At 36.2% G+C, this 18,999-nt stretch overlaps 1 protein-coding gene across 2 annotated transcripts; it reads right to left on the reverse strand.

Moving 5' to 3' along the window:
- Positions 1-743: 743 nt before the first annotated feature.
- Positions 744-10,413, reverse strand: LOC132645466 (ATP-dependent RNA helicase DEAH13-like). 2 transcript variants are annotated; one of them, XM_060362462.1, is made up of 14 exons: positions 10,308-10,413; positions 9,998-10,118; positions 9,560-9,632; positions 9,409-9,483; positions 9,260-9,309; positions 9,109-9,169; positions 8,657-9,028; positions 8,301-8,546; positions 7,938-8,168; positions 6,184-6,297; positions 4,766-5,998; positions 1,707-3,302; positions 1,350-1,501; positions 744-1,217 (listed from the first exon to the last, which is right to left on the reverse strand). In XM_060362462.1, the coding sequence occupies exons 2-12, from the start codon at positions 10,039-10,041 to the stop codon at positions 1,821-1,823; spliced, it is 3,981 nt and encodes a 1,326-aa protein (XP_060218445.1). In that variant the 5' UTR covers positions 10,042-10,118; positions 10,308-10,413; the 3' UTR covers positions 744-1,217; positions 1,350-1,501; positions 1,707-1,820. The 2 variants fall into 2 exon arrangements, with proteins under 2 accessions (XP_060218445.1, XP_060218444.1); XM_060362461.1 differs by having other exon boundaries at positions 1,350-1,505.
- Positions 10,414-18,999: the final 8,586 nt, after the last annotated feature.

Here is an 18,999-nt window from a genome sequence, read left to right on the forward strand (position 1 = left end):
TTTATAATTTTTTTTTTTCTGATTTGATATTCTTATTGGAAGCATCTATTTCAAGGTTCAAAATTGCAATATTAATGAGATAAATATCCATGCTTGTGTTGCTATTTTGCTGACTCTATCATGTACTATTAGTTTTTAAATCTGAAGGAAATGGTACGTATATGATTGATTGCATTTCATTTTGGGGATAGAACGAGAGAAAATTAACTGAATAAAAAAATATCCATTGTATTCAATGCTAAAATACAAAGTACTCTTCCGATCCTTCAGCATTAATATATTCGAAGCACTTCACAATAGAAAGGAAGTATCCAGATATATATTCTGACAAATTCGAGCAATTCAATGATCGAGTGAATAACGTTGTAAAGTAACAATAATGTGCGAAAAGGATGTTCATATAAGAAACTGAACTGAAGAAGCAAAATTAATGTCCATATAAGTAATTCTCTCTCCTATTCTTCTAAGTGCTTTTAAAGGCAACTATAGTTCTACTAGTAGTATTTGTGGCATTAGTAATGAGTTCATTGTTGCTCATAAAAGGATAAGTAGCTTGAGAATTAACTAGAGATTTTCTAACCATGTTTTTAGCCCTTGCCTAATTGCCTGATTGAACTCTATATTAAATTTGGAGAGATCTATATTAAATTCGTAGAGACGCTACGACAAGTCGGCTTGCCTAATTGCCTGTTTGCTTATTGACTTTATTTGTCTTATTTTTAAACAAAATGTCGAAAGAGTAGTAATTTGCAAAGAAATAATAATAATAATAAAATAAAATTCTTCTAAATGCTTAGTAGTTCGGATTAGTGAGAAGATCATCATCAACACGAGCTAGATTTCTACAGTTCTATTTTTTGGCCAGAATACGTTACAAGTTTTTCATTAAATTCTCCAACCATCTAGATAAATGCAGTCCCAAGAACTTTAATTCTCTAACCAACTAGATAGAGTGAAGCCTGATAAGGATCTTTGCAAGTATAATAGTTTGCATATGTCCTGTAGTAACTGTTGAATCTAAAGGCAAAGCATATGAGCTCTGAATTCTTGTATAAGCTGAAACCAAACCTGCAGCGAACACGTTTTCTTCCATGTTAGAAGATGAGTGTCATTGTAGCTTTAGTCATGGTTGGATCCTTCTATTCTTTCTAAACTAGGTCATTGCATCCAAATCGAAAATCAAGTTCCTTGGTTCTGAGTTTGATATCATCTTCTAACTGCAAACACCAAATTTTTAACAGATAATGTAAACTTGTGCCTTCATGAAACAGATTACTGTAGTACGGAAAAAGGAACCAAAAAAGACTTGTATTTTAATATACAAGGAAACATCTACAGAAATTTGCTACCTCATTCTGGGCATCAAAGCTTGTTATTTTAGGAGCCACACATCTCTATCCCATTGACTTGATGATGAGTTACGTAACATGGACTGCAAGCACCATTGCTTCCAAGTTCTAAGCAGTAACAGTCTACTAGAAATCCAGAAATGCAGACAATTCTACCTATCATTATTTCAGTTAGTCCTTGCAGGAAATCATGGTATCCAAAAAATATTACTAAAAAGAAAAACTGACTAAAATCCCTTTGCCCGTAGTCAATGTGAGAAGACGATTATACTTTAATGGTCAAACACATGAAAATCCAAAACCAAACATCTAATGACCGAAACAGCAAGGAAAGGGAAGGCAGGAGACTAGCATTACCTCACACTGGCAGAGATATTATGCCTGTGCCAACACGCCAATGGAGTACACATCACCAAAATAAGCAGACATATATTCTGCAAGGCATTTAATATTTCACTAATCATCGGAAGTTCATGGTTTCCTTTTCTCTCTCTTGACCTTCTTGGAAAAACGTTCTTTTGGGTCTAAAAGTACTTCAAGTTGCATCTGTGCCCAAAGGTCTTCAAAATGGTCATGAAATCCTTCCTGAAACCAATTCAAAATTTCTGAAAACAAATCTCGAGGGTTATCATCCCACAACTTCCTTAGCTTGGCACAACTATCGATCCTTCTCTTCTTGATCCTCATCTTGTTTAAAAGACTGCCAACCCGCTTAAGGCCTGATGCCTCAGGCTTCAAAATGATAGCTGGTGAGGCTGCCAAGAATTTCTGTACAGATTTTAGGCAAGGCAGAACTTTGCCTTCAAGCAAGGAACTAGTAAATACTGCCACCTGGCTGATATCATCTTCGATTGGCAAACAATGCAGAGGAAGCTTCCATAGATGAGGACCAAAAGTTGGACTCACCCAACAGAGGACCTGGTCATTCAGTGGGTCATAATAAGGCTTTGGATCTGAGAGAGGAGCAGAAAAACTGCACAGGGACGGAGCATACTTAATGAGCCAATTCTCTTTCACGCTAGTCGCTCCTTGGATATATGGCCTTTTTGTATGCAGTAGTTCAGTGTAGACTAAATATTGTGGAGCAGATCTAGAAATAGATGACCTTCGATGTAGGAATACGATTTCTTTCACCAAGCAGGCCTGATATCGAACTGCATGAGTTTTTCGGTCAGATTCCGATAAGGATGAAACATCCTTAATGCGTTTAGCAACCCTGTCAGCCCAGCCAGCACAAATAGCTTGGCCCAAAATCTCCTCCTCATTCAGTTGAAGAGGACATTTGTTTGAAGGAATCCTCCAAACACATTCTACATCTTCCAAAGTACCATGAGGCCATGAGAAATTTTGCTGTGAATCACATAATTTGGAGTTAAAAACGAGATTAATAAGCTGCTTCCTCAACTTGGACATTTCCTCCATTGTTTTAAGATGTAACGTGTGGTCTTTGCAGAATTCCAGTGGTTTACCAGAGAGTTCAAAACATTGTAGAGCATATGCCACGGTCAAAACATCACTGGTGGGGTTTGAAAATTTTGCACGAGACACTCTAGCAATTTCTTTCAGCTTTTTTATCCTCTTTCTTTCCTCTTTCCCCAAGTCTCTCTCACTTTCTGCTGAACCTGGTTTCTCATCTTGTTTCAGATCATCTAGATCTTTATACTTTCCTTCAAGCTCCATAAGGAAAGGATTTGACAAACTCAAAGCTGCAGCTGCTGCAACTGCATAAGCCAAGACTGTGTTTGCGCGGGAATAATCTTTCACCTTTTGCATAATTTGGATTACTGTAAGGAGCATACGGGAGTGGCGAGGACTCATTGGATATTGGGCCATGGCCTTCCCTAGAGGTGTCAGCCTGCCATTGCTATCGAGTGCTTCTAGAACCTTTAAGCAACGCTCTGCTTCAACTAAGGCTGTTGGCTCAGGAGGAGTCGGGAAAGGGAAGTTAGCAACCTGAAATAACAATGGATACATATCAGTGGTGGTAATCTACAAACAACAAGAGAAATAACATGCAGAATCACCTAGAAAAGAAATCCTCAACCTGATTGCGATAAGCAAGTAAAATGACCATCGAGTGATTTTATACCTTTTTGATTGGGATGGGGGTAAGAATGTCGATCAGCCAATAGTTTTTTCAATCTATGAAGTTTTTTTGTTTGGGTCGGGGTGGGAAATGGGGGAGGGGGAAGGGGAGAGCCTGACGGTAGTTAGACAGCTTAGAGGACTCCTCAAAGGGCTATGCCTCACTCTGTTTTTGCCTTTTTGGGACCCACAAGACTGTTTCCATCCTATGGGACTCCAGGCGAAGGTGCTGAAGTCAGTAAGACGGAAAAAATTTACCTGCACCAGGTATTTACACCCAGCCAATAAACACATAACACATCATTTTATTTAACTATAGTTCTTAATGTTTAATTAACTATCATATATTTCCCAAAAGATCTTGAATAATATTAACAATATGTAATAGAGTCTTGCAAAGCTCCATTATACCCTTAACTAACGTCACTGGATCTACGGAACTAATTTCTTCTGCACTTTGTGCCACCCAAAGGCCATCAGTGGCCATTATCAACATAAATTTTTTCCTTCTATTAGCTGTAACAATCATCAGTTATATAGACATTTTAACTTTGAAAAGAAAAATATAAATATTTTAATCTTAAGAGAAAAGTATTTACCTTTGTATATCATCAGTGTAACAAATCTAAAGATTCACAGACCAAAAAACTTCAGAAAATTGAACTTTGCTTTGCACGGTTGCACTTCTACACACCATGAAAAGATTTAAACTAAAACTGGAAAAGAAATTTTACTTATGATTTAACATCTTTACGTAGTTGCCTTTGTAACTTTACTGCTTACTGCTTAACTACAATATATCCTATGCTTACCACAAAACTTGTACTCTCGGTTGAGTGCTTGACAAAATACTTTAGATTAATTTTCCAGTTGAATATTCAAAAAATAACCAGAAAAAAATATATTGAAAAAGTAAATTCATCTTAAACAGAAAAGACGCAAAACGTCGGAATTATCCGGTTTAACTTTCCTAGACTCTGCTGTTTTGGAATTGTTCAAAGAATGAAGAAAGGATCAGATGCAAGAGAAGATCAGAAATATGAGAATGCTAGAAGAAGATAGGAAATAAAAGAAAGAGGAAGCAAGAACTGACGGCAAACCTAGGTAGTTTCTAACTTTAGTTAGTATGACTAAATTCCTTTTTAATTCTTTTTATTTGTTTAAAATAACTCTTAAAAGACATTGGTTTATCTTCTACCCAGTGCAGGTAAGTTTTTACCCAGTAAGACACATCTTCAATGCTGGTGACTTTGGCAAATACTCAAAATAATAACACTTCAACCAAGTATGGAACATAGAGGAGAATAGCCTATTTCAAACAAGATACTTGCCTTATCAATATGCATGGACTTCAGAAGTAGGACAACGCCATCAACTGGTACTTTCAATATTTCTGCATTTGAGAAGTCAAAGAACATGTCATTGAAGACTGCAGAAGAATAAAGCCGATAACAGTGCCCAGGACCTGTTCTTCCTGCCCTTCCTGCACGCTGAGCAGCTGAAGCCTTACTTATAAATTGTATTTCATATGCTTCCATACCGTTAGAAGAGTTGTACTTTTTGACCTTTTCTCTGCCTGTGTCAACCACATATTTTATACCAGGAATGGTCAATGAGGTTTCAGCCACATTAGTGGCAACAACAATTAGGCGTTCTCCTTCCTTGACCTCGTCAAACACACGAAGCTGTGCGGATGCCGGAAGCATAGCATAAAGAGGTAAAACACACATCGGACCAGCACAAGTCCCATTAGCCCCAATCCTAACCTTGCTTAACAGAGGTTCAGATTCATTTGAGGCCGCCCCTTCTTCAGTGATAGGAACAAGTTCCTTTCCGCAGGAATCAGGTTCTGATGTCCTTTTACCGGCCAAAGCTTCAAAAGCAGCCTTCAGTGATGCAAGGCTTCCCTCCTCACCTAAGACATCTAACTTACCATCAGAGCTTGGAGACTTCGGGTTTAGCAGCCCTGCATCATCACTATAAACATCCAAATCACTGTCATCTGCTGAATCATAGGAAACTTCTGAGTCATCTTCATAAGATTCACCATGATCCTCATCATAGGTATTAAAGCGTTCAGTTATCTCATTTACAGAACTCCTTTCAACATCAAATGCCTCACTTATCTCCTTGTCAACCTTCTCCGTGATGGCATTCCCTTCAGATACCAAAGATAGCTCATTATTCTCTTTGGAAGCTCTCTCAACTATCTCCTTAGAAGCTTTGCGCAGCTTTTGACACAAGTATTCAACTTCCCTTTGCCCTGTCACAAACACAAGTATACCACCAGGTGGCAATCTCTTGTGAATTGACAATATCTTTTTATATGCCTGGCCAACATAGTCCACCATCTCAGTTCTCTTGGAGAAATGAACAGTCACTGGGTATTGGCGAGTGGGGACTTCCATTACAGGGGGAGGATCACAGAAAATTTTTCTGCCAGATATAAAGTCCTCAACTCGAAGTGTAGCACTCATCAGCACAAGTTTCAGCGGATAAACTCTCTCTTCAGGGCTTATTGTTTGTCCTGAAAGAAGCTTCTTCTGTTGCTCCTCATATTCTTTCTACAGCAAAAAAATAAAAAAAAAACCCACAAAGAATAGAAGTTAGTAAAAAGGGGGAGAGAGAGAGAGAGCAGTAGATAAACAAGGAGAACAGGGGTCTTAGATTAACCACTAATATTTTTAAGGCCGCCTAAGAATAATGAAATGACAACCGACAGCATGGAGATAGCAAACTATTTTCTCACCTGACGCTCTCTTACTATACGAGAAAGCATACCGATTAGTATATCGGTGTTCAAGCTCCTCTCATGAGCCTCATCCAAGATTAAGATCGAGTAACGCCTTAAAAGAAAATCATTCTGCATAAAAGGTGGAGGGACAGGGAGAAAATATCATTGTAAGAAGAGTATATAAACTTGCTTAACTAAATAAGATTCAAGAGAACTAACGGCAGGAAATTCAAAATTGCTCAAAAGATACAGTGAGAAGACAGCAACAACTAAATCTTTGCAGTCGCTTCACTTGTTAGTTTTCCCTTATTGTGTAATATATCATAGGCGCAACCTGCCCTTCAAAGACAACCCTAACATGCCAGTTTCTAAGACAAGTAAGATGATTATCATTTTGGTACTGCCGCAAATAGCATATATTTATGTCATTCATTCCCTATCTCCTCTAATAAACAAATAGAGATAACCTTACAAGTCCAATCCTTTGGACATGGCCTTCTTTTTTTAAACAAAGAAGTCCGTATAACTTCAAAAGAATCAATCTTTACGAATCAAGTAACACTCAAATAAAGGGTGCATTGCCTTTTTTGCCTTTTTGAGTGAAGAAGAGAAAGGCCTTGTGTAGACACTGTTGAGCCATGTTTGTCGCCCTAGGCTAATCATTATTTCATTTCACCTATTGTTTGTCCTAACTCCATAGAGCTAAGAGCATATGCCAAAATTCATAAAATTATTTACCTGTCAAAAAGTAACTCCAACATATACCAGTTTATGCAATTAGAACTTTAACTCATATCTGGAAAGCAAGGTCGAAAATGCGTGTGTTTATTTGATGCTCACAAAGCACAAATTGACAAAGCATAGAAGAAACAAGATTGAACCATCTACAATGGACAAAATGGAGCATGAATTGAATATCTCATGTAACGTGACATTGCCCCTACCAAACAAGTAACTTCATTCAGGAGAGACTGAATACAGTTGGAACCTTAATCCTTTCCTCCAAATGACACAGAAAGGATATTTTTATACACATAGCCACCTACTGTTTATAGGAAAGCATGGAGTAGTTGAGATTTGGTTTATGTCCATCTGTGAATTGTTCAAATAAAATTTAAATTACTTCAAAGTGTACATGTTGGTTTTCATTCAACATTATTCAATTTAATATGCAAATTGCAAAAATGTCTAGGTGTGCCTAATCACTATTTCTCCCAAAGATAATTACGTTAATAATTTTGTAATGAAACCTCACAACCTGCAGCACAATACTCATCTCACTGCAGAAGGTTAAAAACAAGAACAGTGCGATTATAGTAGTATTCATAGACATGCTTTGAACTGTATCCCGATTTCACAATTGATCCCGCTTCGGCAATTAAACTGGTTACCTCTGTCTCTCCGTGTTATCTCAACAATCAAAGGAGCCACTCGTCCAAAAATTAACTTCTAAACAGAAGCCCATACTGCTAAGATTTTTCATTATTAGATTAAAGATGGATCTGAATTGAGTGGAATCGAGATTGCAGATTCATATAGCCAACTCCAGCTAGTTAGAAATTGAGAGGCATAGTTGGTTGATTGAAAGTTTGTGGCTTCTCTGGAAGTAAAATTTATAATGTTTCGATGCTTTCACTATTTACGGTGTGCACCTCTTTATAGAGTTAGGGACAATATGTGTGAAAGGATGATAGTAAGGACACAATACGCCACTTAAAAGGTAGGGACGAAGATTTCAATTCACTTAAATACTAATACTGAAATCTTACCTGCAGTTCCCGAAGCAAAATTCCATCAGTCATGAACTTTATGGAACAATTGTCTCCTATCCTCCTGTCATGTCTAACTTGGAAACCAACCTCTTTGCCAAGACGAAGACCAAGCTCAAATGCCACTCGCTTGGCAGTTGCAAGTACCGCAACACGGCGTGGTTGAGTCACACCAATAATACCACCACGACCATTGGAATGATTTGTACCATAGCCAGCTTCATAAAGGAACTGAAAGATCCAAACAAAAAGGAAGAGATAAAACCACTAAAACAAAACTGAAAATTAAGAAATAACAAAGTTCAACTCTACATCACCGATGGAAGGAAAGGGAATCATATATAGAACAACAGAATATCTCACCTGTGGAACTTGGGTTGTCTTGCCACAACCAGTCTCACCACAAACTATTACACAAGTGTTGTCATTTATAGCTTCCATTATCTCCTGCTCCATCATGACTATCGGCAGATCGCTCCTGTTATTTTCAACCTCCTTTGGTCTTGAAACATGCACCACAGTTGGAGTTGTTAAAGCTCTTTGAGGAAGAGAGTTAGCTGAGTTGCTACTATTGCTGAGACTGGCATTTTGAACAGCCTTGGCACCATCCTGCTCAATATGAAGAGCCCGCACAGAACACGGATGGCATGCATATGAGAGAGCCTTAATGAAAATCAGGTACTGCATATATGATGTATAAACAGAGAGTTAAGCAATACCGTTGGTTTCCCCCTTTCTTCTTTATGACAATCATAATCTGACTTTAAACATTCTGCAGTTCTATCCTCTTCTTGCTTATTTCGCACAGAAGCATCTCTACCGCATACTAAAAGTCCACTCTGACAAGCCAACTCCTCAGAAGACCCTGGTACGACTGGTGTATCACTTGGGACTTCACCTTCTCCTATGGAGGACTGCAAAAGATTGCCATTGACTATTGGACTCGACTGCATTTCTTCAGAATCTTGCAAGACATCACTAGATAGGTCGTCAATAGTCCTCTTCTTGACTGGCCGATCTCTATGTGGCACATCTAACCCTGCCCTAGAATACTGCACTTCTCTTCTACGCTTTTCTCGGCTAGTTTCACCCTACCACAATACAGGACACGCTTTGAGCTAATGTCTGATCAGTCAGATATAAAAGTAAAATCGAGATGGAATACACATACCTGACCTAAGTTCCTTGAAGACCACATAAGTGAATAAAGATCATCTTGGATCTGGTGCTTCCTGAAATATTAGTTATTTATCATTTTCGGGAAAAATGTTCTTGAATACTTAAAGTGAAAAGCCGTTCAAGTTAGATGAGGCAGTTCTTACTTCAAGGTCTTAATGCTTTCTGCTAAAAGGATTGCCTTCTCCTTGTCTTCCTACATTTTTCAAGAATGAATTAGTCGAAGCCCAAAATATAGATGAAAAAACGTAAGTAAATTAATAAGAGACCAATGAACATTCCTGGACGGACTTACCTCGATTTTCTTCAACTTTTTTTTCTGTGATTGGCTTAACTTAATATTATTCTTCGGTTTAAGCTTTTTGGACACCTGATCAAATATATTAAAACAATGAGTCATCTACAAAGGCTGATTACATGTAGAGGATATGATTTTCTATTTATACCTGTTCCTTTCCTTTCTTCTTCTTCTTTTTCTTGTCTGGTAATATAATCGCATTGCTGTCTTGATCATTCAGGCTATTAAGAGAAGAAGAATCGAGATATTTAATTAATAAATACAAAGGCTTCTAAATCCACATTCTCAACTGAAAAGAGAAACAACAATTGTTTCATCAGCAAAATAAGTTACTCCCTCTGTTTCAATTTGTTTGTCTGAGTTCCCATTGAAAAAAAAAAAAAGAATTCTCTTTTTGACAACTCTTTAATTTACAACATCCACGTGACATGTTTAACACCACAAGATTAAAGCACATTTTGATACATTCCACGTATCTTTAATCTAAGACCACAAAATACAAAAAAGCTACTTTACTTTATTAAACTCCGTGTCAAGTCAAAACCAGACAAACAAATTAAAACAGAGAGAGTACTAAATTGATTACCTCCAGATGTCTGTATCGAGGTTCATATCTTCACTACGCTCCATTATCTCAATCAAACAACAGTATTTCTTGCAGCCAGACAGTAATCTCAATAGATGCAAATTGATAACTTAGCAGTGTTCTAAAAAATCCAAGGAAAAAAAAAAAAAAAAAAAAAGAGGTTCATTAGAAAACAGGGATTAGGGTTTTTGTATAATTAAAGACAGATGTACTAGAATGAAGTATTTATTGTTGAACATTATTTTAATTAAGTAATGTATAGTGATGCAAAGTTGTATGACTGTCACAAATGAGGAAGAAGAAGGCATACCAGATAGGGAAGGTGCAGTTTTGCTCGGTATTTGGCGTTTTACACCCTAAGCTTCTCCCTTCTTATTAGGGCAAAATTTTCATAAATACCATTATTTATATCTCTAATACCTGCGCTTGATCATTTAAAAATAAAATATAATTAAATATTAATAGCTCTTTTTTTCAAAAGAAAAGTATTCTTTCTGTCTCAATTTATGTGATACAGTTTAAATTTTGAGAGTTAAACTTCTCTATGTTGATCGTGAATTTGAATATATAATTAATATGTTTTTTGAAAAATAATTTACGTATTTAGAAACTACATAAAAAGTACTATAAGTTAAAATAATTAACAATTTAAAATATTTAAAGGATATGCATATGAATTGCGGTGGTCAAATTTTCCTGTTTGACTTTCGAAATCTTAATTTTTTCAATCAACCATCTTTTCATAACATTCTATATAAAATCCTCGATAAAAAAAATATGTGAAACGCATTTCAGGTTATAATTTGAAAATGAGACAGAAAAAGAGTGACATAAACCTATTGCAACAATTAAGAAAAAATGTCACATTAGAACCCAATTACGAGGATGCCCTCTCCATAGTAAAATGCATGTTAGCCTTTAATTTTTCACGGTTGGGTAAATTTATACACTAACTTATTGTCCATACAATTACAAACGCTTAATTCATGAGAAACTGCTGTTATACTTTGAGAATTTGCTCCTTCATGCTACTTATACCATTCCATATTATTGTAACACCCTTTTTACCCCGTGTCTCTTTAGATGATAATGTATCAATTATTTTTTATTATATTTATTATTTTCCTCGAATTCTATGTTTTCACTTAGCAAAGAACTATTACTATAATGAATGATGAAACCCAATAAAATAAGGTAGAACGTGATTATTTCAATGATAAGGGTAATAAGATAAAGATAAGAGCTCTTGAAATTTTCTTCACTTGAGACCTTCTCCAGTTGAAATCCTACAGAATGCAAGTTTCAAAATCAATTGAAACCGGGAGCAAAATTTATGGGGTAAGTGTAAAATTGCAAGAGAAGGTTGGGATAGATGAAAAGAAAAAAGCATGACTTTAAAGCGATAGTTGGCAAATTTACTATAATTGGCAACTGCTTTCGAATACTGTAAATCCATCACATAAGAGATACCATGCTTTTTGGTAAATATCTTTCGCGGCATAGAATTCAATCCTAACTTATTCAACTAACATCAAATAGAGATTCCTCCTTGTCATACAAAGGGAGAAATTATTCGGTGTCATATAATCTTATAATATATGTTGTCAGTCACCAAGAAAAAGACCATTGATAGGGCATAAACACGGGGAGACTACGAAAAACAAATGATAATATAACCTGCCGCCAGGGGCGGATGTACCAAGAGCCCTGAACACCCTGAATAAAAAATTATAGTGTATATTTAGGGTAAATTTTATGTGTTTATGTACATATATTAACTTTTGAACACCCTGAACATATATTATAGTGTATATTTAGGTTCAATTATTTTCCCGAATACCCTGAGTGAAAATCCTGAATCCGCCACTGCCTGCAGCGGACATCAATGGTTGACAGTATAATCTCGTATGCATAGGGGATTTGAACATTCACATCGATACATATATGCGGGGATAAAATTCAGTATGAAAGAATCTTCTCCTTTGAACACAAAGCTTAACCTATAGAGGCAGAAAGTTCAAACAATTAGTGATTATAAATCAAATAAAATAATTCCAAATCCAACTAACCCTAACCTTATATATGTCGGAGTAGTTTGGAATACAAAGAGGCGTGAGAGGTTGAAAATAATAATCAAACGGTTACAACTATATTAATACATAGATAGTTAAAGTCTGCTAGTGGGAGAGAGGAGCAGATGAAAAAATTGTTACTCCTATATGCATTAACTATCACATTGAAATTTGAGGATTAAAAGAGTTTTAGTGTCCTCAGGTCCACGTTAAAGAATACGATTGAATGGTTAACTGACATAATTAAGAGATAATTAAAAGAGTTAACGGAGTAACTTTTTAGCTTTTTAAAATAGCAAACAATTGGAAAAAAAATGAAAGAAAAGGCAAAAAAAGGAGAAAAAAGATAAATAGGAATGGTGGCCATAGAGAGGTGTCACATCACCTTGTTTATGCCTAGTTTTATATTATATATAGATTGGGCTCGAAATTTGTGGAATAAAGGAAGATTTTTAAAATTTACGGTCTAAAATAAATTATATAATTTTTTTGATTTCTCAGAGGCTTAAAACATACTCAGCCCTTAAACTTCACAGAATATTCTATTCAGAAATTCAAACTAAGTCATGTTTCAATTGAATATATCAACTCCTAAAATAAGGTTCTAATTAGACACTTTTGGTTCTTAGTTTGAAAAAAAATGCATGTTTTTTCATTCTTCTATTAGGTAGTTAAGTTAACCACATAAAAAATGTCATCTTTAATTATGTGCATCAACGTCTCGACTAGAAAATGATTGGTGTTTTACGGCTTAAGAGGCGAATGCCTATAATTAACAGACACAATATTTTATGTGGTTAACTTAACTACCCAATAGACAAATGAAAAACACACACAAAAAAAAAATTGAACAAAAAGTGTCTAATTGAAACACTTTATTAGGAGTTGTGTTCAATTCGAACAGGGCTTAGTTCCAATATTTAAATGGAAAAGGAGCTACTTACCCTTTTTCAAAGCATATCATACGTACATTAGCGACATAAAACCTACACCAACCGTCATACATATATATACCGGTCGTCATACATACATGTACATACAATAAAAGTCTATTATAAATGAAAAATCTAGCTATTTTTGTAATAATTTAAAATATTGTTAAAACGAAAATTTGTGGACTATTTTTCCCGAAAAATTAGTGGATTTAAGTCGGGTTATATCACGTAATTTTTCCTATTAAAAGTGGCCTCAGAAAAAGCCATATGCTCACTTGTTTGTTGAGTGCGAATGGACTAAAGCTGTATGGCATGAAGTGAACCAGTGGACAGGCGTAACAGTGCCGGCTGGAGGCATCAAACAAATCTTGGAGGGCGTTAGAAGGAAGCACTGGAAACAATTTAAAAAGGAGATAATAGCTGCCCTTTGTGGAGCTATGTTATACCACATTTGGCGAGCAGTAAGAAGTCACACAAAGGCATAATTGTACATAGACATGAGGTATTTTATAGGTGAAAAAAGGAATTGTAGAAAGATTAGACTTAGAAATTCCAAGAAGGCACAAAGATGTAGGAGTTTAGTTCAGCACTTACTTTGTAACTAGTTTCTGTTTTTGTTGGAGGCCTAACTTCTGTTTTCGGAATTAGGTGCTCTTCCTGTATACTAGTTGTTGGTTGTTCTTGGGACCCGGCACTTTTGTAATCCAAAAAAAAAACCCTGGAACCAAACTAACCCGTCAAAAAAAAAAAAAAAAACTAGGCTTCACGCACAGAATCTGTGCGTGAAAGGGCCCAAGTGTACATTTACACTTTGGTTCTTTCACGCACAGATTCTGTGCGTGAAATCCCTCCCCCCCCCCCCCCCCCCCCCGACCCCAACCTTTATTCTTTGAAAATCAAAATTAAGGTTTTTTTCGTACTTTGACCGAAGATTAGTCATGTTTCAAAACACCGGAATATAAATATTTTATATAGAAATTAATATTTTTTTTAGTGTACAATAATATCGACTCATTACATCAAGTATACATATACATTTGGATCTTCGTTTTAGGGGTTGTAAGGTGTTCCGAAGTACGTTTGAAAACTTGTTATATTTAGGTTTAAGTGTCATATTTTATAGGGTTTTGATTGATCTCTTTTGTTTTACTCCCAAAGCTATGAAAGTACTTTTTTGGTTCAAGAAAGATAGAAAAGAAAAAATTACTCTGCTTTGTATTAGGTTTTTTTTTCTTTTATGTCTTTTTTATTTTGTTATTGTATTGTGTAATCCGCACTTTTTGAATGTGCAAAAATAAATATAATATTTAAAAATAATTCATTCAATACTAGAGGTTCATAATAATTGATAAACACTTCATTCCATTAGCAACGAAATACATCATTAAATTACAATAGACTTAAAAAAAAAAATCAAGTTCTAGACACTTTTCTACTTCCAGATGTGCTGCCATCACGGGAGTTTTACCCACATGAACGCTTATCATGCCCAAATTGCTTACATGTCGAGCACTTGCGAGAGTAAGTCTTTTCGCTAACATCCATTTGATTGTGATAACGGGTTTGCTTGTTTTTTCCCAATTTACGGATATGCTTCTTGTTAGCAATCATAGAAAACGGCGCGGCTGGCCAATAAGCTTGATCACCAAGGGGACGGAAGTGGCCGGAATATGTTTTAACGTATTTTACGACCTTATATTCCTCCGCCACATAATCAGTTACATTTCTGGCCATTCTCTTAAAGCACTTGACTGCATAAGAACATGACATGTGGTACGTTTTCCACTTACCACAAGTGCATGATTTTGTAAGCTCAGTAACGATATGTTTGTTTCCTCTTTTGTCGTCGCAATAACCCGTTCTAACTTCATACCCTGGTTGAGCGACGTCATACTTGGTCATTTGGTGACCCTCTGCCTTTCTTCTATGGTGCTCCATCTTTTTGTAGGGCTTTGGCATCCATGTTCCGTCCTCGGCTAATATAGCTCTGGCCTGCCTTGTCCTATCCGCAAATCGCTCCACGACCTGCCTGAAAGTTAGTCTTACCATTGCGGTGACAGGTAGTCCTCGAGTAGATTTGAGGAGTCTATTGAAAGACTCTGAGCTGTTCGTTGTGAGCATGCCCCATCTCCTTCCTCCATCAGCATAAAGCGTCCATTTTTCAATTTCTAATTTCATCAACCAAACATATGCCTCTTCACTCACTTCCCTTAGCAGCTCCATTTTGCAGCCCATTTTCTTTGTTGATGCTGCATCGCAGCCCCTCACATCAATTTGTTTACAGTGCCATTTCCAAACTTTGTTTGCAAATTAGCCTTTAAGTGCCTTAAACAATATCGATGGCAAGCAAGTGGAGGCTGCCACCCTTCCAGAGTACGCATATTGTGCAATATGCCTTTATGACGATCCGAAAGGACACATATGCCCTGACGACCCTTAATAACATGAGTTTTTAGATGAGTCAAGAACATCCCCCATGTCTCGTTGCTCTCGTTGGCGGCCATTGCGAAAACAAGAGGGAATATTGACCTATTGGCATCCATACCTACTGCAATTAGGAGCTTAATGTCATATCAGCCATATATATGCATCCCATCTATCGATATCACATTCTGCAGTGAGCAAAACCATCAATACTTGGTTTGAATGCCCAAAAGACAAAGTCAAAAATTATGCCCTCTAAAAGCCGCCACTGTACAACAGTGCCAGGATTAGCATGTTTTAAAGCCGCCATATACCCCGGCAACGCCTGAAAAGAGGATTCTCAAGTTCCAAAGATCATCTCAAAAGCACGTCTACGTCCGAGAAATCCTTTCTCTTGCTTATGATTTTACCATATTTTGAGTGGATTATGATAATACAAGTTTTGATAGGCATCCTGCATAAGTTTAAACAAACCACATTTAGCAATGATATTTTAATTGCTATAAGATATATAATGTAAACGGTCAGTTAAGTTACCTTGGAGTTTCCTCAATGTGTTTAAGTAACACATGAGAAATCATGTTTATATCTAAATTAAAATGATCTACTCGACTTTGTCCCATATCACAAGTGTGTTTTGGGTGGAATTTTGTGATTTCTCACAGACCATCAGGCTTAACAATTCCCCGAAGCAACCACTGACAGCCTTGAGTATGTCGCTTACAAATCAGCCTTCATACCGATTTGTTTGAGTCATCAACCTTAAACTCCCTCATATCCTTTATACAATACATTCTGACAGCCCGTTGCAACATCTTTTTTGATGTGAACTGCATTCCCTTTGCAAGGTCGCATTCATCAATCATGGGATTTTTTTGTTCAATCCACGTTTTTTGGCGACTATGATCATCATCTCTTGTGATGACAAATGCATCCTCACGACCTTGGAGACTGTCAAGATATGGAATATAGTCAGAATGCCACTGCATTGGGCTGTCAAGAATTGGGTTTTCCGCCATCAGAGGTGGTATGTGGTGGTGAATTGGTTCTGGTTGGTTCTGGGGACTAAAATGCGTATCTTCTTCATCCCCTTCACTATCTTCATCATTGGTTACCTCTGCATTATTAGCTGGTTCATCGTCATCACTCTCTGATGTATTCACATAACTTGGACAATCAGCGCCATCTAAGAAAGGCATCCTCCTACACGATAAAAAACATATGTTAAATTTCAATATATATATATATATATATATATATATATAATTATAATTATATAACATCAAGGTGATGAACCTACACATATTGAGAATGAGCATGGTGTGGAGAATGATCAACTCCACCAAACTGAGAGGAGTGTCTTTCATCCACAATTGGTACTGAACAGAGAATTACTATAATAATTAGCTCCACTGAACTAAGAGTTTTGATAATAATGAGTTGCTCCACTAAATTGAGATGATTGCCCAATATTACTCGTATCAGGTCTATAACCCCTACAAAGATTTAAAAATGGTTATTTACCAATACATACAATAAACACGTGCTACTTCATAAAATAATAATATAAGAATGCATATTTACCAAGTTTGATTTAATTGTTGGGTAAGGTTTTCCAGCGGCACCTGGCCACTCAAAATACCCCCGTAACAACTAAAATCTCCATACGTGTTAGCTTGACTGGGCTATTCTTGCGGGATCTCTCGGGGTATCTTTTCAACATACATCTCAAGAACATTAAGGGTGACTAAATGTTTTAATTCTTCTGGCGCATTCAAATAATCTCTCAAAGAATGATCATCATTGATATAATGCCTACCATAAAGCACTATACCATGGGAAACTGATTGTGGATATCTACCTATTATAGAGATTTCATACTCATCTGTACTAACCTTCATTTTTTCATATATGTAAGTGACTAGTGATTCATAAGACATTTCAAGTGGACATTTAACATGAACGTTTGGTCTTTTATTGTAACGAACTGTACTATTGTCATCAAGGATAATACCATCCCAATGTATTGAAACCTTAACAGGTAGAATATCTTGAGCCATTTTTTGTAGGAAGTTTGATTATTTTTTTTGAATGACTTAAGAGAGTTTTTTTGAATGACTTAAGAGACTTAAACTTATGAAATGGATGAGTTTTTACCTCATCCAACATTCTTCTTAAATAGATTCATATTGACCCCTATTACGCATTGAAACGCTGCGTAATATGAATTAAATTCAAATAAACGGTCAAAAAATGCAGCATTGTATTGTCAAATCGGTCCTTTACGTGTCATAAAAAAAGCTGAAATTAGCATGCATGATGTGTTGTCAAATCATGTTCTATTGCGCATTGAAACGTTGTGTAATATGAATTAAATTCAAATAAATGGTCAAAAAATGCAGCATTGTATTGTCAAATCGGTCCTTTACGTGTCATAAAAAAGCTGAAGTTGGCATGCATAATGTGTTGTCAAATCATATTCTATTGCGCATTGAGACATTGCGTAATATGAATTAAATTCAAATAAACGGTCAAAAAATGCAGCATTGTATTGCCAAATCGGTCCTTTACGTGTCATAAAAAAGCTGAAATTGGCATGCATGATGTGTTGTTAAATCATGTTCTATTGCGCATTGAAACGTTGCGTAATATGAATTAAATTCAAATAAACGGTCAAAAAATGCAGCATTGTATTGTCAAATCGGTCCTTTACGTGTCATAAAAAAACTGAAATTGGCATGCATGATGTGCTGTTAAATCATGTTCTATTGCGCATTGAAACATTGCGTAATATGAATTATATTCAAATAAATGGTCAAAAAATCAGCATTGTATTGTCAAATCGGTCCTTTACGTGTCATAAAAAAAGTTGAAATTGGCATGCATGATGTGTTGTCAAATCATGTTCTATTGCGCATTGAAACATTGCTGTCACGACCCAGCTAAGGGCCGCGACGGGTATCCGTGGCTAACCACCGAGCACCACTCGTTCTACTACTCATCTTACTCATTTAATGCTCTTTTATCAACTTTTATACTCAAATGATAAGAAAATCATATTTCATATGGAAACATAATTACTCTTTTATATACATAAGCCATTAGACTATCAAAATAATATATATATATATATATATATATATATATATATACATATACATGATGGCAACCTCGTGAAACCACATAACCCACACTGCGTATCTACGAGCCTCTACTGGAGTACTAGACATAAGGACGGGACAGGACCCCGTCGTGCCCAACACATACAAATATACACAAAAGAATAATCAAGCACCTCCGGAACAAATGAGTGATTTCAGTCAGCTATCAGCTCCTACGAGTCTAGATCAAGCTCGCCTCATTGTCTACCTGTGGGCATGAACATAGCGTCCAAAGAAAACGGACGTCAGTACAAATATTGTACTGAGTATGTAAGACAAGAATGAAATAAATATAATAGGAGGACCGTGAGCCATAAGAGAAAGATATAACCTGCAAGAGTGTCATAAGCAAATACATTTCGTACATATATCATATTTTACGTAATCACGGTACACATATCATCACATCA

Source organism: Lycium barbarum, chromosome 6, assembly GCF_019175385.1.
Source record: "Lycium barbarum isolate Lr01 chromosome 6, ASM1917538v2, whole genome shotgun sequence".
Lineage (NCBI taxonomy): Eukaryota > Viridiplantae > Streptophyta > Magnoliopsida > Solanales > Solanaceae > Lycium > Lycium barbarum.

Excerpts from the sequence above, each read along its gene's own strand:
- LOC132645466 (XM_060362462.1), bottom strand. The coding sequence starts at position 10,041 with ATGGAGCGTAGTGAAGATATGAACCTCGATACAGACATCTGGAG. Across the intron at positions 8,169-8,300 it reads AGACAACCCAAGTTCCACAG|TTCCTTTATGAAGCTGGCTA; the intron begins GTGAGATATTCT and ends TGGATCTTTCAG. Across the intron at positions 6,298-7,937 it reads TTTTGCTTCGGGAACTGCAG|AATGATTTTCTTTTAAGGCG; the intron begins GTAAGATTTCAG and ends CCTTTTATGCAG.